This window comes from Monodelphis domestica, chromosome 2 (assembly GCF_027887165.1).
Source record: "Monodelphis domestica isolate mMonDom1 chromosome 2, mMonDom1.pri, whole genome shotgun sequence".
NCBI classification, from domain to species: Eukaryota; Metazoa; Chordata; class Mammalia; order Didelphimorphia; family Didelphidae; genus Monodelphis; species Monodelphis domestica.
Genome location: NC_077228.1, coordinates 233,085,785 through 233,112,474, shown reverse-complemented (window position 1 = coordinate 233,112,474; position 26,690 = coordinate 233,085,785). Strand labels below are relative to the sequence as shown.

At 39.8% G+C, this 26,690-nt stretch overlaps 1 protein-coding gene across 8 annotated transcripts in view; it reads left to right on the top strand.

Moving 5' to 3' along the window:
* The window catches only part of BAIAP2 (BAR/IMD domain containing adaptor protein 2), a 166,966-nt gene that overhangs the window by 94,560 nt on the left and 45,716 nt on the right, over positions 1-26,690 (top strand). For all 8 annotated transcript variants that reach the window (XR_008916446.1, XR_008916447.1, XR_008916445.1 and 5 more), the window contains exons 4-6: positions 85-146; positions 947-1,018; positions 2,311-2,448. Coding sequence is in view for 5 of the 8 variants with exons in the window: in XM_056817364.1 (XP_056673342.1) it covers positions 85-146; positions 947-1,018; positions 2,311-2,448 (272 nt within the window). In the remaining 3 variants the exon portion in view is untranslated. The remainder of the gene's footprint in view (positions 1-84; positions 147-946; positions 1,019-2,310; positions 2,449-26,690) is intronic.

Sequence of the window (26,690 nt, the reverse complement as noted above, 5' to 3'; positions counted from 1 at the left end):
GAGAACTTGGAGCATTTAACTTAACTTTCCTTTATTCTCCCCTCCCCTTTCTTTTCTTTCCCTGCTGTGATCTTATCTTTTCAGGGGATGTACTCTTCCAGATGGCAGAAGTTCACAGGCAGATTCAGAATCAGTTAGAAGAGATGGTAAGTATCAAGCTTCCACTTGCTGGACTCCCTGAGAGAGAGTGGATGGGTCAGATGCCTGTGGGGACACAGTAGGCAAGTTGGGGCTCAGAAGATGACCTAGCAGTTTGTTGGTCTGTGGAAGCACTTTGTAAAGGAGCCCAACTATTGGGCTGCTGTCAGAAAGCTGTAGAAATATGGCTGAGCTCTTAGTTAGAAAGAGAAGGCTAATGTAGCAGACAGTAGAACCCAAAGAAAATAACATGTGGGTTGCATCGAAAGGCCTGGTGAGAAATGCTGTTGTCTGGAGTAAGGGGGTCATTCCTCCCACTATTTATATATTGGAGGTATTTCTCACAGTTAATCAGTGTCTCCATGGAGCTGCTGGCACTGTAATGGGGAGAGAAGACTGTCTCCATTTTTATCCATGTGAAATCAAGCCACTTAAACTTGGTTGATAAATGCTGAAACTGTCAACCTGTCTCCTGCTCACTTGCACGTTTTCCAAGCAGTCTCCTTGGCTCCATATGGGTCTCCATCTGTCTCCCTAAGTTCATCAGCTGATCTTTCCTTATCTATCTAGACAGGAATAAACTCATCTTTCAAAACTGGATTGGTTGTCTTAAAGAAAATTATTTAGCTTTTTAAAAAAAGGCCTATGTCCTGGTTGACTCTGTGATCTGTCTGTTGTTTTTTATTCTCCTGGTTTTGTCTCAGTAGGATGAGCAAGCAGGCAGGTGACTTTTCTCATCATTAGGCAATATTTACTTAGACTTGACTATTAAAGGAATGCTCCAATATGTTTTCTTTTTTGTATTTAGCTGAAGTCTTTTCATAATGAACTACTCACACAGTTGGAGCAGAAAGTGGAATTAGATTCCAGGTACCTAAGTGTAAGTAAACTATATTTATATTTCTCTCTCTCTCTCTCTCTCTCTCTCTCTCTCTCTCTCTCTCTCTCTCTCTCTCTCTCTCTCTCTCTCTCTCTCTCGCACGCTCTCTCTCTCTCTCTCTCTCCCCCCCTTCCCCCTCCCCCATCAGATAATTAGGTGAATTGTTTGAGGTTCTATTGACTCTTTATTTTTAAATCCTTCCCCCAGTCTGAAGGTTTCTCAATTTCCTATGAGCTTCCCATACAAGTGGGTTGGTTCCACCTCAAGCCTCCTAAAATTCTTGCCTGTTTGAAACCAAGTACCTGTAGTATAATCCGCATTGTAGTTTTGTGGGTCAAAACACCTAAGACTCCACTTTGTTTTGGTTCAAGTACCCTCTCCTTCCTCCCACCTTTGGCCACATCTTCCCCTCGCCCCCCAATAAAAGCTCAATGAATAATTTGGCTATTCTTTCAGTTCTACATGTTGTTTGTTTCTTTACCCTTCCATGGTCCTATCTAATTTTTCTATGTTCTTTTCCTTGCCTCCTCCCTTCACTTCCACCCCTCTCAAACCAGGTGTGAGACCTTTCATTCATCCTTGTTGCAAAGAATTTAACATGAAATATTGGTCACAGTAGTGGTGCAAGGTAGGATCTCAAGGTCTCTGTGGCAGTGTTCAAAGGGGGGCTCTGATCTGTAGGATAGCTGATTCGATTTCAACAGACATTTTAATTACATAAGCACTTAATAAGTGTCTACTGTGTGCCAAACACTGGGGATAGAGAGTTATCCCTTGACCTCAGCATTCTCCTTAGGAGAAATAGCTTACATAGTGATATGAAAATACAACACAAATCTAAAATAAATGCAAAGTATTTTTTTTTCGAGGAAGAAGAGGTGGACCTAGTAGGGAAGATCACTAATTAACTGTGAGAATCAGGAAAGCCAAGCCTTTTTTTTTTTAATTAAAAATAATTTTTTTTTAATTTTTTTAAAGCCAAGCCTTAAAGGGAAGAAGTTACCAAGAAACCAAGTAAGGAGGGCATTCCTCCTCCCCACCCACCTAGTGGCAGAACTTGGGAGATGAGAGAATTTGAAATCCTCATTTAAATCATGTCTCCTGTCTCCTTTGCCTCAAAGCTGAACAAACAACTTTCCCTAATGATCTGTAGGGCCTGGGGCATTAACTGCAGACCACAGAGAGAGATCCTGGATGGGAACTGCTCCTTAGGAGCCAAATCCTCAACTGATCCTCAGAGATACAATACTGGGCTGCAAAGGGATCATTGTTTTTTTGTCATTTGTTCTCAGGCCGCACTGAAGAAATACCAGACAGAGCAAAGGAGCAAAGGGGATGCCCTTGACAAGTGTCAGGCTGAGCTGAAGAAACTCCGTAAGAAGAGCCAGGGGAGTAAAAACCCTCAGAAGTACTCCGACAAGGAACTGCAGGTAGGATTCTGGCCTCCCGCAGTCTTCCAAGGTACCTTGCCAGGGAACTCTGGAGTGGCATTTTGGGAAATGGGGCTTGAAGGGATTATTCTTTTGGCAGATAACCTGATTCTCAGTGGTTCTTCCTTAAATGGTGGAATTTTTTTCCTCTTTTCAGTATGCAGATGAAGAGAAGGAAAAGAAAGATTAAATTATGTTTTTTCTTTTCGGAACACAGGCAAAAGGGAAGTTGACTGCTTTGGATATGATTGGGTATATTGATTTCAGCTGCTGAATTAAGTTGAATTTCTGTTGTCATTAAGGGATCTGGTCTTCCAGGACTGAAGGGACTATGTCTGATGACCCCCCCTCCCATACCTCCTCTTGGATGACACCCCTCCCCACCTCCTTTCTAAGTATCTTTGTGGTTAGACTTTCTATTCACTGGAGCTGAAAAACCAAATGAAATCTTCCTACTCTGTGCATTTTAGATTCAGAACCACAAGAGAGACCACAGACTGTTTTTATAATCAGGTTTTGATTGCACACCCACGGAACTGCGGCCTTTGAGCCCCTAGGCAGGCAAACTGTGGTGCTGTGGACAAGAGCAGCTTTGGCAGCTCCTGCAGTAGGACGCAGATGGCACCGAGGTATTTGTTAGAGGGATACCCTTTGGCATGCCTCCTTTCCTAAGGCCCCCAAAGCCAAGCTTTTGTAGGCTGGTCCAGGGGCTGAAGAAATGAGCCCCATATGAGTACATCTACTTGGTGCATCAGAAAATGCAAGTTAGTAACCTTAGGGGAATTCTCCCCCAATCTCTTGGGGCAGGGATGGGTGTGATGTTGGTGAGTTAATGAGTATTCTCTTGCCAGGCCCCCGTGAATCTCTTGAAAGTCATTTGCCTCCCCTAGCGAAGGCCTACTTTCTACCCTGGCTGAAAGTTGCAGAGGCTAGTAGGGTGTGACAAGTAATTCACAGACCTACTTATTGTACTCTCTCTGCTCCTGGGTATTAGGACTAATGAAGGGAACTGTAGCACCAGCACATCAGTGCCTCTCTCACCTAAGAAACCTGTGGACTGTCACTCTTGCCTCTCATGATTCCTGCATTCCTCTTCCCTGCGTGCTGAGAAAGATTTGGCATGCATCCCAAAAGTCCTATTCCTAGAACAAGGTTAAATTTGACATAAAAAAGTGCAGGTCACACGAGGTTTGTGTCAAAGAGTTCTGATGGAGTGGAATAGGCATGATGTTATCTTTGGGTGTCAGCAGAGATGAAAATGCTAATGGAGGGAGATTCTGGACTCGGCTCTCCCAGCCCACATTCCTCCTGGTAGATTAGGTCCCCAGAGCCAGAATACTGCTCTGTCTTCTCTCTCAAGGTCTTTGGGGTACCTTTGACGAGCAATGGGATTCCTCAAATGCTATCAACTGAAGTTCCCATTCTGATGTGTTCCCTCCAATGTCAGTCTCCAGGAATGATTATCCCAATATCATTTAACCAATTGTTATCTCCTCAACATCATCGATGAGTAATAAGTAAACATCAACTAGCTTCTATAAAGGGATATTTACTGAGAAGATAAAATAATATCCTAAGTACATAAGCATTTCTCTAAACCAGCACACATTCTCTCCTCTACCATCTTGGTCCTTGGGTAGAGTGGACTTCATCTTAAAGTGAATCCATTTCTACACGGAGTTCCTTCTGGTAGATGGATAAGTTCCCATGTTTGCATGGTCCTATGTCTTAACCGCTAGGTAGATTTATTAGCTGGGTGAAGGAGACTGCTCCTCAGGCTTGGCTGGTGACTCTCCCAGACTTTCATGCTCTTACAAGGTCCTATATCCAAAGAAAAAAGATACAGGTAGAAATTACCTTATCCCAGACACAGTTCATGGGCTGGGCCAGGGGAGGAAGGACACCAGCCTTCTTGAGCTCAGAGCCTCATCCTTATAGCTCCTGGGATAGGGGAAGGAAGGAGCTTGATTTGGCCTGTTTACTACTTTTTTATACACATTCATTTCTGACTCAGTAGCCAATCGAAAGAATTTCCTTCAAGCAGCTAGGTGGCACAATGGATAAGGGTTGACCTGGAGTCAGGAACACCTGAATTAAAATCCTGCCTCAGACATTTACTAGCTCTGTGACCTTGGGCAAATCACTTAACTGCGGTGTGCCTCAGTTTCCTCATCCATAAAATAGGGATAATAACCACACCTACCTCCCACAGTGGTTGTGATAATCAAATGAGATAGTGTTTATAAAAATGCTTAGCACAGTGCCGAGCACAGTAAGAGTCACAAAATAATTACACAAACTGTCTTTCTCCTCCAAATTACTTGTTATCTGGTACATCCAGAAGCAAACTCATCAGACCTATTGCATATGCTCCCAGAATTGGGCTCTCAATGTTCAGTTTTCCCTTCCTTCCATTACTATAATAGAAACTAACCCCTAGAATTTAAAATCTTAGCTTCTGAAAACCTCTCAGGGACTTCACTCAACTTGGGAAACTTGTTTAGCTTCATTGAATTCTGAGTTGAGAGCCAGAGGCAAGATAAAGAGCCTTGAATTTGAGTCAGAGGACCTGGATTCTAATCCCTGAACTGTTACTTGCTTCCTATGCATCCTTGCACACTTTCCCTCTTTTTGCTCTTCGGACCCAATTTCTTTGTATGTAAGATGAGGGGCTTGGACTAAATGATCTCTGCTGTCCCTATGAGCTCTAGATCTTATGATGTAACCAAAGATCATAGAGGAATGTGGGCTAGAACCATAACTGCAATAGAAAAGTCTTAGTTGTTCTGTTGCCTTTAAATCAAAACCGCATTTTAATTAAGGTGGACTCTCTCAGGTATTAATAATTAAATGAATTAATTAATTGAATTAAAAGTTAAAACAGATTTTAAAAGGTATCTCAAGAAGGAACCCTATTTAAAATCAGAGTTATTGGGATCCACATGCCAATATTTAGGCATTTGAGAAGTGCTGATGTGAATAGATTAAAAGTTCTAAAGCAGACATTCCCATTTCAAGCCTTCTAGTAAGAGGGTCTGGGGGAGAGCATAGGAAAGAACATGGAAGCCAAGTATTGATTTGAGACATCTTATTATTATCATTGCTAATTTGTTGATAACTCATTTATATGGCTCTTTGAAGTTTAAGAAACTTTTTTTTCATGGTGGTTCTGGTGGAGTTTATTAGATTTAAAGGTAGAAGGTACCTTAGCAAAAATCTAGTCTGATCTCATTTTATAGGTGAGAAAACTGAGGCTGGAAGAGATTGCAACTTAAAGTCACACAGGAACTCAGTAAAGTTAAGATTCCAATTAAGATCCAGGCCTACCTTCACATTCAGGGACATTTCATATAAAATATTTTATTTTATAATATTTTGTATATATTTTAGAGATGAGGAAACCGAGGCTAAGGAAATTAAGTGATTTGCTGAGCTAGTTTATGCCAGAGTCAGGATTTGAACCCAAATTTCCAAAAAGTCAATTTCATCAACAGAAGATTGGAGGAGATGGGGGGAAGTGGGATGGGGCATCGAGCAGGAAAGATGTGGGGAAGATGTAGCTTGATCATTTGAAAAAGATCTGACGTAGTTGACTGCAAGCTCAACATATTTTGCTTGGGCAGCCAGAAAAGTTCATTTAATCTTAGGTAGGGTTAGTTGTAGAAGGGAAGATGAGATTGCCTTTGTCAGGAGTAGCTTTGTTATTGTTCAGTCATTTTCAGTTGTGTTCTGCTGTTCATGACCCCATTTGTGATTTTCTTGGCAAAATTACTGGAGTGATTTGCCATTTCCTTCTCCAACTTATTTGACAGATGAGGAAACCAAGGCAAACAGGGTTAAGTAACTTGCCCAGAGTTATGAAGTTAATAAGTGTCCAAGGCCAAATTTGAACTCAGAAAGATGAGTCTTCCTGACTTGAGGCTTAGCACTCTATCCACTGTGCCACCTAGCTGTCCCCCAGAGCATCCTTAGAATATTCCATTCAGGGTAAAGCATTCTAGGAAACACATGGAGAGAACATCTAAGGGAGGGTAGCCCAAATGGTGACGGGTAGCTAGATCATACCATCATCATAGAAGGATCCATTGAAGGAACTGGGAATATTTATTCCAGAAAAGAAATGACTGTCTTTAGGTATTTGGAAAGGCATTGAAATGGAAGAATTAGATTTATCCTGCGCCAGTGGCTTCCTGTTGCCTTCTGGAGCAAATACAGAATACTTTGTTTGGCATTCAAAGCCCTTCAGAATATAATGCCCTCCTGCCTTCCCAGTCTTCTTACATCTTACTTCTCAATCATGTACTTTTTAATCCAGTGATAATGCTTTCTTTGTTCTACAAACAAGACACTCCATCTCTCTGCTCCAGGTATTTTCTCTGGCTGTCCCCCATGTCTGAAATGCTATGTCTCTTCCACCCTTTTTGACTTCCTTTAAGTTCTAGCTAAAATCCTACCTTCTATGAGCAGCCTTCCCTAACTCCTCAATTCCAATGTTTTCTTTTTTTTAAAATCATTTCTTATTTATCCTGTATGTAGTTTCCTTTGTGCATATTTGTTTGCATGTTAATTTGCCCCATTATACTATAAACTCCTTGAGGGCAGGGATGGTCTTTTACCTCCTCTTTTTTTTATCCACAGTGCATAGCCCAGTACCTGGTTCATAATAGGGCTTAATAATGTTTAAAGGTGAAATTTGAAGAGAGAGTTAGGTCTAGCAAGGAAAAACTTTAAATAATTGGAACTATTTAGAAGTGAAAGGAGCCACCTCAGAGGTCTTCAAGCAAATCTGGTTTGACACTTGTGAAGTTTGTCGTAGAAAGAATTCTTATATGGATGTACAGCTTGAACTAAATGGTCCAATCCTAATGTGACAGTCTATGTCATTCTAGCAGAACATGGTAGACACTTTGTGGAGCTGGAGCCACTATGTCATTTTTGTCTAATACAGGGATTCTTAAGCTATTTTTGTATTATGGAGCCCATAAAATGGAGTGGTCTGGTGATGCCGATGGTTCTCTTCTCAGAATAATGATTTTAAATGCATTAAATAAAAATCACAGGACTACAAAGGAAACAATTATATTTAAATACAAGTATCAATATATATATTTTAAAACCAAATACACAAGTTCACAGACCTCAGGTAAGAACTCCTGGTCTAATAAAGAGTGTGTTGACCCTTTAGAATGGCTGAACCAGCTCTGTAACCCAGAATTCTCCAGAGACACTCCCAAAGCACTAACTGAAGAGTTCAAATTATTGTTTTGGATTGATGGAGCACTTGGCAAAAGTCAGAAGAAATGGGCTGAGCTGGAATAATTTGTTTTCTTTTAAAGATTTACTCTTTGAAGAACACTTTCTCCTCCCTACTCTCCTCCTGAGTCATCTACACACACATCAGTCAATTGCTCACCACCTAGCTTCAGGTCCTCTGCCTGATAGATCCCTTTACAAAGAATATCCCCCATTTTAGCTAAGAACTAATGGTTTCACTTCCCCACCCAACTCTGAGCTCTGTAACCAAGTCTTTGATGTGCCTGCCTGACTGGGGAGGCTATAGGTAAGCTCTCTTATCAGCTGAGTGAATGTTTGGCATTAAACTCTCAGACCTTTATCTTTTGGCCCTGGGAATTTAGAGAATACTTATCTTTTTGGAGGAGACCATTGGGTGGCTGAGCAGGTTTAGGGAAGTATGGCCAAACCTGTGCGTTGGTTTCTCTACCTTTTGGTCCCTGGATTAAAAGGAGAAGTTAGAATTGTTGATGTGGGAGATGAGTCCCTAAATTGCTTGGAAGATTTGATGACTCATGGAACCAAGTGTCAAGATTTCCCTTCTGCTCCCTTAAAAGCTCCTCAGAAGTTTATTCTGTTTTTTAGCCTAGTCACAGACCTGTGATTGACTGACCTTCCTGAAAGTGACTCTTGGCCTAGCAGGGGCTAATAATAAGGTCACTTCTTTGTTCTCTTCTTTAAAAATAAACTTCAAAAAAGATAGGATATCTGTTAACTAGGGAATCAGAGCTGGAGAGGAGGGGGGAGGTGGAAAGTCCCAGCTCTGTCACTTGCTAAGCCATGTGATCTTAGCTAGTCTGAGCCTCACTGCAACTTGTCTAAGCCTCAGTTTCTTTGCCTGTAAAATGGGGTAATATTTGCTCCACTTTCTTCTTGAGATCTGTGAGAAAATTGCATAGTAAACCATAAAGAACAGTGTAAATGTGAACAGCTTTTAATATGACCATGTGTATTATGATTCTCTCAAATCAAACCCAACATAATTATTATTGTCACAGTAGCCATTTCTAATGCATTTTTCTTTGCTAAATTGCCTAGCATAGGGACAGACGCTGTGATGTGCATGACATATACATAGAGGTACAGTAGATATTTGTCCTTGTGTTTTTGAGGGGTCTAAGTTACCCTGAATTCTGTTCATCCTCATTAATTTTCCCCTTTCCTATTCCTTTTTTTTGACCCTTACCTTCTGTCATAGAATTGATACTGCATATTGGTCCCGAGGCAGAAAACACTCAGGGCTAGGAAATGGGAGTTAAGTGACTTGCCCAGGGTCCAAGGTCAGATTTGAATTCAGGACCTCCTATCTCTAAGACCTGGCTCTGAATCCACTGAACCATGTCACTGCCTCTCCTATTCTTCTTTAACACTGTTTTGGTGATAGGTTCTCCTGAGTTTTACATTTTATAAACCAAAAAACTATATTTCACTTTTGCCATTGCTTCTTGGTAGAGATGACTCTCTTTTTGTATCATCAGAGCTCTCTTGCCATATATCTTTCCATAGGGTGGGTGGCTGGCCACTGACTCAAAAAGGTATTTTTGGGAGGAAGTGAAGAAGGGAAATGTTAAATCGGGTCGTAAATTTTGAGGCCTATTTAGCAGCCTCAGACTAACTCTCCAAACCTTTAAAAAGTTAAAATAGGAAATAGCATACTTTGGACTTAGTGGCAACCAGGTAGGCTAACTCCAAGAAATATGTTGTTTTAGCAACTCAAGAATCTATTTCTCTGCTGTTTTATGTTTTTCAAACCTAGGGGGAAAGCAATTACTGTGGAAGGCAGCACCATCTTCCCAGTTCTTCGGACTTTTAACCGAGGAGTCATGCTTCTCTCTTCTGACTTTGCCCCCTGCTCTGGTGCAGGCCCTCATCCCTTCACACCGAGACCATTACAGTAGCTTTCCTGCCTCCAGCCTCTGTTCTAGGCAGTCTTCCACGTAGTCACCAAAGTGTTTTTCCTAAAGTGTAGGCCCAACCAGATCACCTTTGCCCTTCTCAGTAAATTCCAGTGGCTCCCTATCCCCTTCAGGATCCAATACAAAGTGCTCTGTTTGGCATTCAAGCCCCACCTACCTTTCCAATTTTTTTACAGCTTACTCCCCAAGGTGTACAGGCTTTCTGCTTGTTCCACCAATTAGACACTCCATCTTTTGACTCTGGGCACTTTCCCTGGCTGTCCCTTTGCCTGGAACTCCTGCCCTTCCTGGCTCACTCTTTAAGTCCCAACTAAAATCCTATCTTTTATTGGAAGCCTTCTCCAACCCTTCCTGATTCCAGTGCCTTTCTTCTGTTAATGATTTCCTGTCTGTCTTGTATGTACCCCCATCGTTTCCATACTCTCTCTCTTACTAGATTGTAAGCTCCTTTAAGGCAGAGCAACTGGCCTTCCCCCCTTTTTGTATTTCCAATGCTTATCACTTTGCCTGGCACATAGCAGGCACCTAATAAATATTAACTGATTGAAAACCATTGCGGTTATTGTGAGACAGTGTCAAAGAGTTTAAAGGCTACCATGAGATTCTTGAGAGTTTTTTTTTTTTGGTAAGAAATTGCTGAAAGAAAAAAAATAAATTAAAAAATTGCCGAGAAAAATAAAATTAAGGAAGAAAAAAAGAAATTGCTGAGAGGAAAAAAATAAAATTAGAAAAGAAAACAGAAGTTGCTGAGAGAAAAAATAAAATTAAAAAAGAAAAAAGGAAATTGCCGAGAGAAAAAATAAAATTAAAAAAATTAAAAATTAAAAATTGCTGAGGGCAAAATTTTTTTAATTAAAAAATAAAACTTGCTGAGAGGCCTTGTTCCTTCTCAAGCCTTCCTCTTCTCTTTTCCACTTTTCTGGAGAAGAAGACCAATCTAGGCAGTATGACTTGAATAGGTTGTCTTTCTTCTTAATGCAGATTTTTGTCTTGAGGCATAAAGGCATTGGCAGAGATCCTGGTAGTTAAGAGGAAATGGGCATCATTTGAATCACTCTTCTTTCTGCCTCTATCTCCATGTCTCTCACTCTAAAGAGGCTGAGAATTTTAGTATAACCAGTTAAACATTTAGATTTCAGCTTCTATAGAATGTTAATCACCCCTGTTTTACTAGGATATAGTCATGCCAGATGCTGCAAAAAGAAACCCATCCCTTTTATCTATAATGACAGTGCTTTCAGCATTGGACTGAAAAACAGCTTCAGGGATCAGACTAGGAGCTTTTAAGCTTAGAGATCTTTATAACTTCCATTCATGCCTCCCCCCTTGTCCACTGAATTGGGATGGTAGGACTCTGCCCTGGCTACCCCCATCTCCATGCCATTTCAGGAAGTGAGAAAGGGGGGGGGGGAGAAGGGAAGTGTCTTTGGAATAGGGTAGACTGTGGTGGCATAAGGACATTTGCTCAGTCAGTGGTAAGCAGAAACAAAAGAGGAAGATATACTGTGTAAACTGGTTTTTTGCTGCTTGTTTAAAAGGTTCTTGGACCCAAAGATGTAAAAATGAACCAAGCCATTTGCTGGGATATGGTGCTTGGGAAAGTTGTCCAGCCATTTTTCAGCTGTGTCTGACTTTTCATGACCCCATTTGAGGTTTTCTTGGCAAGAGATATTGGAATGGTTTGCCATTTTCCTCTCTAGCTCATTTTACAGATGAGGAAACCGAGGCAAGTTTTTTGCTCAGGACACTCGTTCCTAATTGAGCCTTAAGCCCAGGGCTGACAAAATGTTATCACCTGGCTTCCCTTCCAAGGAAGCTGGGTGGCACACAGAATTCAGTAGAGACCTTAATTCAAATTTGGCCTCAGATCCTTACAAGCCGTGGTCAAGTTGCTTCACCACTATCTGCCTCTGTTTCCTCAGATGGAATCTGATATCATGATAGCACCTGCCTCCCAGGATTGTTGTGAAGAAGACAAAATAACATTTGTAAAGCACTTGGTAAACTTTAAAGCCCTGTATAAATCTTCTCCTACTTCTCTATACCCCATGGGGCTACGTCGTCCCCACAGCAAGTAAAGGGTGAGAACAGGTTGAGGAACCAGGTTGTTAGGAGCAGTGGGATGTTTTCCCCCTTTAGATGTTATTTTATGTTCTCTCTGCCTCTCCCTTTCAGTTTTTCTTTCCTGTGGGGAATTGAAGAGATAATGTAGTTAAGTGATTAAAGCAAGCCTTACGATGGATGGCTAAGGAAGCCCAGCAGGCCTCTTTTACCTTTGGAGCCTATAGCAATTCACAGAGCTGGTTGTCGGTGTTTTCTTCACCTCAGGGATCTTCTCAGCTGGTGAAGAGACTATTGAGCTCTCTCCTCTCTCCCTCTCTCTCGTTTTCCCTCGGTTGGTGTCAGAAAGCCCAGGTGTAGAAGATTAGATTGATCAGGTTCGTGAGTTGCAGACGTCTTTCACCGGGGCTTAGGGATGTCAGTATCGAGGTGTCGAGTATTTCTTAGTTTCTGTACCCCATCTAACGTTGTTTTCTTAGTTGAGATGGTTGTGGTCACCTGGAAATGACTTCCTGTCAGTACTTGGATTCAATACCAGTGCTGTGGATAAGAGAGCACTTTAATCTTGATAGAGTCTTTGCCTTAGAATAATCCTGTGAGTTACTGAACCAATGAAAAGGTAGAAAAAGTATTGGGAAGCTTGAGGAAGCTGAAACGCAAGCAAGACTAAGTAACCAGCCCAGGCTCAGCCATCATGGTTCGATGGGAAGATGGTGGCCTAGATTCAGTCTATGTTTGTCATTTACAACCTGAGGGACCTGGGGCAAACTGCTTAACAGATCTCTCCCTGGTCTTATGTTCCAAAGCTGTTTTTCAGTTCGGTGTGGAAAACATTGTTTTCAGTTGCAGTTACTAAAAGAGATGAGTTTCTTTGTGTAGCATTTGATCTGGTCAGTCATTTCAGTTGTATCTGGTTTGTGTGACCCCATTTGGAGTTTTCTTGGCATTCTTCTTCATTCATTTCACAGATGTGGAAACTGAGGCAAACAGGATTAAGTGGCTTACCTGGGGTCACAAACCTAGTAAGTGTCTGAAGCCAGATTTGAACTCAAGAAGAGAAGTTTTCCTGATTGTAGTCCTGAGCTCTAACATTTGATCTGGATTGAGTTCCTGAGCCCCAGTTTCCTTATCTGTCTAATGAGGGACCTGGATCAGATGGACTCTAAGGGTCTCTGCCAGCTCTAGAGCGTCAGAATCAGGATTTAAACAGATTTCCTCACTGCAAAATCAGTGCTTTGCCTTCTTCCTCTTTTTTTTTTTAGTTCCTTCTTAATGTGTGCTGCGGAATTTTGTGCCACTTCTGGGGGCTCCAGTGAGATAGTAGTGATTCCAATGTGAAATGTCCAGGGCTACAAAGTTGGGAAAGGAACAGTTACTACTTTGAACTGGGATGACTAGTCTTTGGCAGCTTTTTCTATGCCCAGACTTTGTATAGATATTTATTGCTTTGGTATTGTTAAGGTACATGTATGGAGCTTTCTATTTTTTCCCTTTACCTCCTGTCCCTATGAGAGATAAACACACACACACACACACACACACACACACACACACACACACACACACACGGAGTAGCAAGATGATGCTTTAATTGATTGTACTTTTTCTTTTGGGAGCAGGGAAGAGGAGATAGTAATGAGGCAACATAGGCTTCATACTTGAGTAGGCTGAAATCAGGTTCTTTTTTTCCTAGGGTCATAGAGGGAAAATCTGATTTCCTTGACTTCATGTTTTGCCTCCCCTCAATTATTACCAGGTCAGATAGCCTGCTGTTTTCATGTACTAATCATAATTGAGGCTTTCTGCTCTTATATTCCCATAAGAAGAATTAATTTTAATTATAGGTCAGGAAATAGTAGTTTATAAGCTTTTTTTAGGGGTTTTAATTAGGGCAGAAAGTTTTTTTCCTTTAAAAGATGAAAGTTAAAAAGGAAAGATATTAAGGGTTAGTGAAAGACTTTTCAGCCACTTGCCTAACTGTAATCATTTTGTACCACCAAAAACAGTCATGTTCATCTTTTTTGTTTGTTTGTTTTTAGTTGGAAGTGTGATTTTTATGTAAAGAAAAGTCCTGGTGAATAAATTTGCTCTGCCAATACAGACTGGTACTTCCTCTATACCCTGCAGTTTTAGAGAAATGACTTTGGACCCTTGAGGTTAAATGATCAGATGAATGGTCCATGGTACCAGGATAGGTCAGGGGTGAAACTTGTACCTAGGACTTCTGATTCCAAGGTCAGCTTATTCTACACTTCATAATGCCCTTCAACGTAATCAAAGCCCACATGTATGTAATTTAACTTACAAAATAATTATTTACAAAACATATATTGTTAGGGGCAGCTAGGTAGCACAGTAAGTGGATAGAGTACCAGACCTGAGGTTGAGAGAACCTGGGTTCAAATCTGGCCTCAAATGCTTCCTAGCTGCATGACCCTGGGCAAGTCACTTAACCTCAGTTGCCTAGCCTCTCTTCTGCTATCAATTCTAAGATAGGAGGTAACATTTAAAAAATATATTGTTATTACTATTTAGCAGATTAGAAACTCAGATGAAGATCCTAAGTGATTTGTCCAAGTAAGAAATTTGAACCAAAGCCCTCTTCTGGTTCTGGAGTTAGTTCATTTTACATTTACACCACAAACATACATATTCTGATTACAGCCTGTAATCCAGAGAGGAGGTCCAGCATACACATTTGTATTTCTGAAGCACCCCTACTTGGTTTTCAATGCTAAATATTTAAAGTAGGAAACTTTTAGTAGCACGGTGGATAGAGATCTAGCCTGGAGTTAGGAAGACCTGAGTTCAAATCCAACCTCAGACACTTAACTAGCTATATAATCCTGGGCAAGTCATTTAACCCTGTTTGTCTCAGTTTCCTTATCAGTAAAATGAATTGGAGAAGGAAATGGCAAACCACTCTAGTATCTTTGCCAAGAAAACCCCAGATGGGGTCACAAAGAGTCATATGTGAATGAAACTACCAAAGAACAATATTTAAACTAACTGGCTTTTGCCAGTATAAAACTGAGTGACTTTGAATCCATCCAGAGTCTATATCTAATCCATCATAAGTCATTTGCTGCAACAGGTGACTGATGAAAGTTTGTTTAATCAGATTTTAATTTGTGTTCCCCCAGCTACTTACTGTTTGTTATTGATGAGATGTCATCCTCTAGTCCAGGAATCCCGGAATATCAACAGGCACTAAGTTGGTCAGTCAATCAATAAACGTTGATTAATAATCACATATAAACCAGCCACAAAAGGAGGCAAAAGGCAGCCCTTGCCCTCAAGGAATTTACAATCTAGTTACAATCAATGTAATTCAGGATAGAGAAAAATTATCCTTCTGCATTCTGTGGCCAGAAAATCCTTGCACTTCTAGAGGAGAAATGCCATTTCTCAGGTCAGAATGAGCCAAGCGACAGAGTCAAGAACAGAACTTCTGACTCCCATCTGCCATTCTCACAACTTCATGTAATTAAGTATCATCAGTCTTCTACATCCTTTCTCTCCTCCATCCTCAGTAGCCTAGTATAGACAGTTATGAGGGAAACGGAGCTTGAACAGAATTTTAGGATTGCCTACCAGCATCTAGATATTCCACTAGGAAGTTTGTTTCATCTCATCTTTACTAGAAACAGAAATGTGAAAAGTCTTGAGTTGCTCATGCTTCTGGGACTTGAATCTGAACTAACCCATTTGGAGGGTACTAGTTTTGGGAGGAGGGACTAGTTAATGGAAGAGATGCAAAGGATGATATGAATGATATAAGAGAGGTCAGGAAGGTAGAAAGGAAGAATAGGTGGACTAAGAAAATGTAATGGAGTGAGTGCCTTGTTGTTCATTTGTTTTAGTCATGTCCAATTCTTTGTGGTCTTATTTGGACTTTTCTTGGCAGAGATACTGGACTGGTTTACCTTTTCCTTCTCCAGCTCATTTTAGAGAGGGAACTAGGCAAACAGGGTTAATTGACTTGCCCAGGGTCACATAGTTATTAAGTGTCTGAGGCCAGATTTGAACTCAGGAATATGAGTCCCCCTGATTCTAGATCCAGCTGTCTCACTCTACCAGCTACCTGCTCAATAGCATCCCTATAAGACAACAAATTAGGAAGTGGGGGGGAATAAGAGAAGAAGAAGTGGAAATGAGATAGCCAATGCATGACCAATGACAAAAGTGAATGTTGTTGACTTCTCCTAAGCTTGGGTTTCTTCTAAAAGCCAATCAAATAGTTATTTTTTTTTTGCTGCAGGTACCCCTTTAGCTTCCATGACCCATAAGGAAGAGGCCCCAGAGATCCCTCCCAGCTCTAGCTCATTGATCCTATGAACTTGTAAGTTACTAAATAGCCCAGGAATAGGGCCGTCAGGAAATGAGCAAACTTACACAAGCAAACAAATCAGAAGTGACAGCCAGGCTCAGTGATAGTGGAAAATTTCCAGGAATGGAAATTTTATAAATAGCTCCAGTTATGATAGCTATGTCATGTGAGTGGCCAGCTTTGCTTCTTTTTCATTATAGAATAGGTTCAAATCAACAAGAGCTAAATGCTTACCAAGGTAGATTAGCAGTTAGCTTTAAGATCATGTTATTAGTAATGTTTCTCTCTCCTCAACTGTTTTGTATTTTCTTATCTGTTTACATTAAGTATCCTTCCTCCTCACTCCCTAGGAAGCTTTCTGAGGTCAGGGACAATTTCATTTTTCTTCATGCCTCTCCCCTAGTGCATTACCTTGCACAAAAGAGGCACTATTTGTTAAATTTAATTAGCTTTAGGGATTAAAAATGAGAAGACTAAAAGCAAAGGGATTTGAGAAGTTGATTAAAGAGGGATATTATATTGTGGTAAAAAACTCAAGGATTTTATATATTAATCTTACTCAAGAGTACTGGCTCCTTGTACTTCTCTTAGAACCTCCTGCCTCTTTTCCTTTTCTACTTGTCATTTTCTAGACTTGGGGAGGTCTACCTGGTGCTGAAGAAATGTCTTGCCAACTGCTACTAATGAAAATGAGAGAGTGAGAAGGAAAGAGTAGATCTTTGCAGGAGAAATCCTTATGAAGATGGAGAAGGGGGTGGAGGCATCCTTAACAATTCAATTAAAGATGATTACTATTTCAGACCATCCTTGTTGAGGTCTTGATTGGGGAGATGGAAGCATAGATTGGAAGGGACTTTGGAAGATGGGGAATATTGAAGAATGGAACGAAAGGAAGAGATGTATATCACAGGGACTAAAGTAACCTAGTGGTTGGAAAGTATTGTTATTCTGTCCTTTAGCTTATTTTTTTTTAAATTAACACTTTTTTTTAAAATCCAGACACATTCCACCAAGATACAAAAAAATCACCCAACAAAATACATTCTAGCAAAGTTAGGCAAAACTATCTAATAGTGTCATTGAGACACTTAGGACTTTTGTCATTTACCACTTGTGAAGTGACAGGCAGGATGAGTGCTTTAACTTTTATAATTTATCATTGTTATCCAATATATGACTTTAGTTTTGTCTTTGTTTACATATTTGTCTTTATGAAAATTTTCGGTGCAATAAATATTAAATACCTACTATACTCAAGGCACTGTGCTGAGTGAATAAATGAAGCAGCTACAAATGCACAGTCCTTGCCCTCAAGGGCTTACATTCTAAAGCAGGAAACTAAAGACAAAGGAAGCTTGGTAGGAAAAGGAGTTGGGGGTGTGGAGTGTGGTCACTGAGGAATAGCTTGACACATCTCTTCCAAAAACAATGGCAGGGTTCATTTGATTATGGTTTCATGGTTCTAGAAAAGGGATTTACAGGGATGACAGGGAATGACAGTTTTTCTAAAATAACATTTTCAGAGAGGCAGTCACCCATCAGGAGAGTGGGTCTTTGTAACTCTTCCACTTGTTCTCACTATGTTCCAGTGCATAATCTCTGGTATGGGCTAGATGCCAGGGATGCAGAGAGACAAAAAGTTCTGCCCTTCAGAAACTATGGCTGGGCCAACCAATCTTTATCTTCTTCCCCAAGGCTTTCCATATGATACCTGGTTTTGTATTATCTGTGAACTCTTCTTTAATGTGTACAAGGATACTATTTTGTTTCTTGGAGTTTTTAAAACCACAAATACTGTCCTTTCTTGCTTTGGGGAGTATAAATAAATCAATATGGCATACTATGGAATTTGTATGCAGACATGTATTACATTACACAGAAGTCCATGCTTCGGAGCTTCTGTCCCAACTCCCACTTGAAGTGATAAACCTCACCTTTAGAGTAAGGGCAAAGGGGTGATTTTTCTTATGTTTCATAGAAAGGCCCCTGCCAGCATGCCTCCCATCGTTTCTTGATATCATTTAATCAGACAGACTTAATTAGCTTTTAGAAAGACTACAGTGATATTTACTACAATGATATAGTAAGAAGAGTTGGTCAAAACACCTACTACCCACTCCCCCAAGTCTTAATAACTCTCCCACAAATACAGAGTCCAGGAGAAGGTGGGCTCAAGCTTTGACGGTCCTCTTAGAAATACTCATTTTTGCTTTTTTTTTTTTTTTTGCTGGGCTCCTTATAGAGCCCTGAATCTATTTTCTTTATCTTGCTTAGTTTGTTCTCAGCTCATGCTGCAGACATCATTGCCAGCTACCTCTGTCCTGGGGACTGTGAGGACTAATGGAAAAGTCCAAATTCTTCAGAACTCTCAAGGGCCTTCTCTGCCTGAGACTGAAGTATTCCCTCAGTTTATATTGTCAATATTTTGTTTGTATATAGTTGTTTCTATGTTGTAACCCCTTCTAGATTGTGAACCTTTTGAAGGCAGGAACTGGTTAAGAGAAGGGGAAGTCTTTCTTTGTATTCCTAGCTTGGCACAGGGGCTGACACATAGTAGGTACTTAATAAATGCTGCTTGTTCATTCATTTGATAAACATTTATTAAGCATCTACCATGTGCCAAACGCTATGCTAGGTAATGGGGATACAAAAGAGGCAAAAGACAGTCTCTACTCTCGAGGAGCTTATAATCTTGACAGGAGAGACAACCTGAAAACAAATATATACAAAGCAAACTATATCTAGGATATAAGTAGAATAGAATAGAATAGAATAGAGGAAATAATTAAAAGAGGGAAAGCACTGGAATTAAGAGGGTTCAGGGTAGGCTTCCTGTAGAAGGTGGGATTTGAGTGGGGACTTAAAGGAAGCTAAGGAGGTCAATTGACTTAGCTTTTGAACTTAGCACAATGCTTGGCACATAGGGGACACTTAACTGAGTGACTTGATTTACTCTATAACCATCACCCATAGACAAACATTGACACATCACTATATTGATAAATTATGCTTTTCTCCCTTGTTAGGATATTTGTGTGTTGGAAATGTTCTCCCTCCCCTGTGGCGTCTTAGTTTGGATTTCACATGTAGAATCCCAACCAGAAAAAAAAAATCACAAGTACCTCATTGTATGAGGTCTTTGATTCTTCCCTGGGGAGAGTAACCCAAGGCTATGGTTCTGACATTTGCCAAATAATTTGAGAAGACAGAATTCCTTGGGAAGATAGATGCCTATGGTATTTGGCATGTATCCTATAAGTATTGATTGTCTAGATCTCCTCCTATTTGCTTAATGACTCCATAGATAAAGTATCTGTCTGGAGACAGCCCCATAGCATGTAGATAAGACCTTCTGCATCCTTCTTGTCAACCACATCAGGGAATATTCTACTTTCAGGCTCTCACTTCTACTCCCCAATTGTGCTTAAAGATTCCAAAGTAAAAAACTGGAAGAGATAATAGGTAGCACTGTATTCCTTACCTGTCATTCTGGAACCTCTGAAAAGGAAGGAGCATCCCTAACAAACATCAGGGATGAGACTTTTCCTTTTCTATACAAGAAAAGAGCAATCCAGGAAGTCATCTTTGTAACAATCCCGTGACCCCCATCTGTGGAACTGCCATTTCATCTTCCTGTTGTGGATATAGATTTATAGGCACATAGTATCTCACTCCCATCCCCATCCTGATGTAAAGAACATTTTTTAATAAATCTCCTTTGGACATGCAAGTCTTATATGTGAGTTTCTTTTTTTTTTCCATCCAAGTTCAGCCATAGGGTTGCCACATCATCACTCATTTAGAAAGGCTGCCTAATGAAGGAATTAAAAAATGGCAGGAGAAACCGATCAGATCTCCTCCTCACTTTCAAATTCCTTGAACACAAAGAGCCCTTTTCCCAGTTGGAACAGTGAAAGACTCAGATTTAGAAGCTCACATTCTCCAGGGGAATACAATATATACATAAGTAAGTAAATACAAAGTAATTTCAGATGGAAGATAGTGCTAATAGCCGAGGGCTTCAGGGAAGGCCTTGTATTAGGAGGTGACATCTCAGCTGTGCTCTGGAGGAATATGGAGATTCTGTGAGGCAGATATGAGAAGTGAATTCCAGGGAAGATCATGGGAAACCACTTGTGGGAAAGCATGAAAACTGGTGATAGATTGGGGCACAAGGAGAATTGTTAGGTTAGTTAACTAAAAAAAGAAAAAATAAATAAAGTTTGGTGAGAGCCAGATAATGAAAGATCCAGAATGTTTTTGAAGGTACAAAGCTGGGTGATTAGGAGGAGAAGAACGCCCTCTACAGAAATAGGGGGAATTTGGAAAAGGAATGGGTGGTAGTGGGTGGTGATTTATAAACTCCATTTCAATTAAGTTTGAGATGCCTTTGGAAAATCTGAGTAGAGATGATCAGTTAGTAATGCTGGCCTAGATTCAAGAGAGAACTCAGGACTGTACATATAGATTTGGGGATTACCTGTTAAAGGAGATTTGAGAACTGAGATTCTCCAAGGGACAAAACAAGGCAGGAGGAAGAGGATGATCCAGCAAAGACAGGTGGAAGGAGAACCAAGAAGGAGCAGTGTTAGAGAAACCAAGGGAAGAGAGAATGTTTGGGGAGAAGGAAAGGACTTTTTTCTTTACTCCAAACGATTTTATATAGATTTTCTAAAATTTCTCAGAATCCTTCGTAATCTTCATTCTTTATATGGCTCAGTAATAGTCCATTGTACATAGCACACTTTGTTCAACTCTTCTCCAACTGTTGGGCATATAATTTACTTATTGCCTTTTGCATTTACAAGTAGCACTGTTATGAACATTGCAGTATGTACATGAGTCCTTTATTTCTGTCATTTACCTTCTTGGGGCCTGCCAACAGTGAGACTGCTGAGGCAAACTATGAACAATTAACCTGTATCTTTGAATCTGAGGCTCAGTCTAGCCTTTGAGGCCATTCTGCCCACTTATCCCAACCCTTAATTCTCAGGAATGCTATTCTCACTCTTTTCTCCCTTAGACATTTTGCTCTAAGCCAAGATAATTTACCACATAAGATATATTCACACTTTGGTATTTGATATCCCTTTGATTTCCTGTAGTCCTCGACCCTCCCATATTTCAGAAAAATATTTAGAACTAGCTTTCTGTGATTGACCCTATCAGACTGCTCACTACTCTGCTTCAATACTTGCATATTCCAAGTTTATATACTGCTAGTATTTGTACCTATTGATCTGTTGTTAATATTTTCAGTAATTCTATGTGCAAGGTTGTGTGTGTGTGTGTGTGTGTATAAACACTATTTTACCCATCATTTTATAAACTCTTTAAAGGTGTTGGGTGATGGTTTCTGCCACTAATTTGATATCCACAAATCCCTGAACTTTACTGTGCTTTAATTTTTTTAAACTTTAAAATAAGGTTAGCCTTCATTCCAGAACTTCCTCTTAAAAACTATCTGATAAAAATGACTCCCCTCTCCCTGACTCTTCTGTGTGTAGTCCAATCCAATATACATGTATTAAGCACCTCTCTATGCCAGGCATTGTGCTAAGCACTGGATACAGTAGAAAGTTGGTTGAGAGAAGAGTTGTTTTGAAAATAAAACCACTTGTCAGAATGAGAATTTTAAGTTTATAGAATGTAGGTTTGCTGAAGAACTTTTAATTCCATTTAGGAGGGCAAAAAATGATCATACATAGGCCATCTTCTGAACCAGGTAAAAATGGAACCTTAAAAGTCAATAATCTGGTTATACCCTTTGACCCTGTTTTACTAGTTAGGTATATGCTACAGGAAGGTCAAGGAAGGAAGGAAGTCAATCAATTAATCTAAGGATCCACAGATAGATGTGTGTATACATACACACACACAAACATGTATATATATATACGGAATATATATATATATATATATGTGGAAGTAAGAATTGTGTAATTAAGTGTATGTGTGTGTGTATATAGACACAATTCTTACTCTATCAAAGATGTGAAAACTAAATAGATGCCCCATCAACTGGGGAATGATTGAACAAATTGTGTTATATCATATTGACATTTTATTGCACCATGAAAAATTATGACTATAACAGATTAGGAAAAAATAGAAAGATTTGTATAAACTGAAATAGAGTGAAATGAGCAGAACCAAGAGAACAATTTAATAATAGCTAACAAATACATATATAAAACATTTGTGTGTATATATACATACACACATACATATATATATATATGCCAAGCACTTTACAAATATTATCTCATTTGTTCTTCATAACTCTGGGAGATAGATGCTAATATTATCTCTATTTGAGGACACTGAGGCATATAGTTACATGACTTGCCCAGGGCCACTCAGTAAGTGTCTGATTCTGGATTTGAACTTGGGTCTTCCTAACTCTAGACCAACACTCTGTCTGTTCATTGTACCTCTGAACAGAGTCAGGCATGGCCAATGTGTTCAATTTCTTTTTGACTAAAGCTAAACCTACTTGGCATAAGAGAGGCCTTTTGCTCAGGTTGGGTGAATTAGAGGATAGAAATAAATTTGGAGAAAATGGCATTCACAGGAAAAAAAGCAGAGAAGGGTACACGAGTAGAACAATTTTGTCACCGCTTGTTAAACTTAATAATTATCTTTTAAAAATCAAACTATACAACAGAAGTTTGTAGTTTCTTACGTAATCCTTCCTTTTCTTTATTCTTGTTAGTATCTTGAAATATTTATGTTTATCTGTGATTAAGTTCACAATATAAAAGCCTTTTCTTCCTCCAAAAAGGGAGGCTTAGGACGCATATTGACTCACTGACTAAAGCAAATCTGGTGATATCACAGCCAGCAACCTGAGAATTTGAGATTTGAGTATTTTTTATCCTGAAAGTGGCTTGTGACCCCTGCCCATCCACATGAAGCTGTTTATGTTCTTATGCTTTGAAAATATCTCATGACTGACCATGTGGCCTGCTGATTTTTTTCATCAGTAACCATCCAAATGTTTATGACCAGGAGTAAACTTCATTAATATCATCCAGCTTTGGAAATGATGAACCAGGACTGTGGAGCAAGCCTTACATCTATAAATGTATTTTGGTTGCTTTGTTTTTTTCTTTAGCCTGCTTTTTTTGGTTAATTGTGGCGTTTTGGAAGGATGGGAAAGCTGAAAACTTTGAGTAGATGCTCAATACTAGTCTGGAAGTTTAGCATCTTGGAAGTTTGAGGTTTAATTCACAGAAGAGTGTGATGGATGTTCCCATAGTTGTCCCCTACATAAATGAAAGGGCCATTAACTATTTGAATAATGTAGCATTGGATAACCAAACACTCACTTCAGTCTTGATCTGTGAATATTATGATTTTTTTATATGTGGCAGCTTAAAGACTTAGTGGATAGAGCCCTGGGCCTAGGGTCAGGAAGACTGAGTTCAAATTTACTCCCAGACACTTGCCCTGGTTTGCATAACTAGTAAGTGTCACTTAATCCTGTTTGCTACAGTTTCCTCATCTATAAAATGAGTTGGAGAATGAAATGGCAAACCACTTCAGTATCTTTGCCAATCAAATTCCCAATAGGGTCACAAAGAGTTAGACAGGACTGAAAAAAAAAACAACAAAAATAAAATGAAAATGTTTGGTCATTGTGTTTGGAGAGAGACAGAGACAGAGACAGAGAGACAGACAGAAAAAGAGAGAAAGAGGGACAGACAAATAGACAGAGACAGAGATTGAGGATATCTTTGTTCCTATCATAGGATCTCTTCCTTAGGTTTGATTGCTGAAACATAACTAATGGTATTGATGGACAGAACCTCTCAGGTGAGCTGCTGTTTCTCAGAGCATTTTCCTTCCATTTGGGGAGGGCTCAGGGCAGAGTGGGGAGGAAGAAGGAATAAGAAATAGCTCCCTACTTAAATAGTGCTTTATAGTTTATAAAATAACCCTTTCTCATAACAACTACCCTTTGACATACATAAAATTATACTTATTTTACAAATAGGGAAATTGAGGCTCAGAAATCACATTTCAATCAAGTACAGAATCTGAACTTAGAATAATGTTCATTCTACCATACCATGCTGCTCCTTCAGAGAAGGTGCCCAAATAGTTTAACTGGATCAGAAGAGGAGGTATTTTGGTGTTTAATTTAGTGTTTCTTTTCCTAAGAAGGACTGTCCTTATGGCCTATTCATGGACTACAGATTTCTACAAAGCCAAAAAAGGGGGGGGGGAGTGGGTGGGAGGGAGGGAGGCACCAGCAGGGGAGCAAAATAAGACAAATAGTGTGGCTCCCATAGTAACAACTTGCAGGCTTCCATTTAATCCTGGGGGAATCATTCTTTGTTATTCTGTTTACCATAATAAAAAGAGATTGTTAGGTCATCTTTGGCTTATTTTATAGTCTTCAATCAGCTTGCTTTTTTTCTTTCTTTTAAAAATTCTTTTTTCTTGTTTCTGAAGGCAAGTACATTCAGTTTGTGGTCGGAGAAAGGGTTAGTTCTATTTAAAGGGATGTGTAATTAAACAAAGCAAAAACAAAATAACCATAATTTAGTTCTTCGGCAAAGATAATAACGGAGGCTGGTCCCATTTAATGTGTGCAGTGTGTGACTGTGCAGCAGTGGGACTCAAAGAGTGCATGCTGTAGTGTGCTACTATGTTGGGACTTTTGCCCCCACCTCAAACTACCGTTGGCTGCTTCTTCCTGAGTTGGCATCAGGAAGGTCGTAGTAGCTGCTGTATCAGTAGAGGCCCAAAGCCCCCTCCTCTCCTGAGATCTCTGTGGAAATGAAGAAAGAAGAAGGGGAAGGGGAAGGGGAAGATGACTGCCTGGGACCCCTTCCTTCTTGCCAATTCATATACTCAGTAAGCTCTGATTTCTGATCTCAAACAGTACCACGAGAAAAGGGAGGGGAGAGTTTGAGAACTACAGATGTACAGGTAAATTTAAATCTATTATCTTCCACCAAGTCTCTTCTAATTTTTAAAAACTGTAAAAACTCACAGTGGCTTTTAGGCAAATTTATAATCTTTCCAATAGTAAGCACGTTTCTTTCCAGTGGAGTAAAACTGGTGTAATTTTCTTACAGAAAAGACCACAAAGAAACACAACACAAGCCACTGGAACCCACAGAGGGCCCAATTGAGTTTTTCTTTTGGTATCTGTAAAAGATACCAAAGACATTGAAATTCATTGAGAATTCATTCTCAGAGAATTCAATGAGAAAGATTGGAAATTCAAGTTTTCCTTAGGAAGATTTCTTTCTTGGATGAAGAATATATCCTGGGTAGTGGCAGAGAGGCAGCTAAGTGGCTCAGTGGATAGAGAGCCAGACCTAGAGATGGGTCCAAATCTGGAATCAGACACTTCCTAACTGTGTGGTGACCCTGGGCAAGTCATTTAACACCTAATGCCTCGTCCTTACCCCTCTTCTGCCTGAGAACCAATACTTATTTTTGATTTTGAAACAGAAAATAAGAGGTTTTTTAAAAATGTATTGTTAAAAAATGACATAAAGAGGTTCATACTTACTTTGCTAATTCTCTAAATTCTAACTCTGTCAGTTCCAAAGATCTTACCCCACTACTGCTTACTGTGCAGCCATGCTAACAAATTATAGTTCTTTGAATTAGCTCACCAGGAAATGAACTAGGAAATGCACAGAGAGTATTCTAGGCAGCATGGATTTGGAAGACCTGACTTCAAATCCTGGTGCTGAATTTTACTACCTGTACAACACAACGGGAAGACTGTCCATAACCTTGGATAAGTCATTTTTCTCAGACTCAGTTTCCTTATAACTGGAATAATAATAATAATATGACTTATAAATGGACTAGATAATTTCCAAGGTCCCCTCCTACTCTAAAGCCCATGCTCTTCAGTGTTTATCAGGTATTGTCATAAAATCGTAGAATGTTAAAGCTAGACCAGAACATAGATATTAATGAAGTCTAGTGACTTTAGTTTACAGATGACTAAAGGCTTAGGTGACATGAGGAGGGTTATTTTCTTTGCCACTTAGTGACAGGGTTAGAGATCTAAGTCTCTTGGCTCCTTGACAAAGTAACTTCAGGAATAGAATAGATTCAGGAAACAAACTTAAGACAGTGGCCTGGTTGGTTTCTTGATTTATGGGGATTATTGCTACTGTCCTTCACCTAGATGTGAAGGTGTTAAGTTCAGACACTGAGTGATAGATTTGTCCCATTGGTGCTAATAAGCCAAGTTTATTTGTAAGGCTGTGATACTTCAATTACAGAGTGACAGACACTCAGAGCATGCTAGCAACACGGTCCCCCAGCCTCACTTCTGTACATCTTCACATCTCCTACCTAGCATTTGGGTATTAGAGGGTTGACTGGAGGGGAAATGATGCTGACTCAGGGCAACCCTGCCACCAATTCTTTGTAGACCAGAAATGCTTCCCGTTAAAAAATAGAGAAGGTATTCCAAAAAAGTAGTATATTTTTCTGAATTGGCAAACATTTATGACATTAATTCAGCAAACACTTATTAAGAACCTATTTTATGAAAGACAAATGAAATAGTATCTCCCCTTGAGGAGTTTATGGTCTAACATGCAAACAATTAAGTAAGAAAAATTGAAGTAGGAGAGAGTACTAACAATCGGGGGATCAGG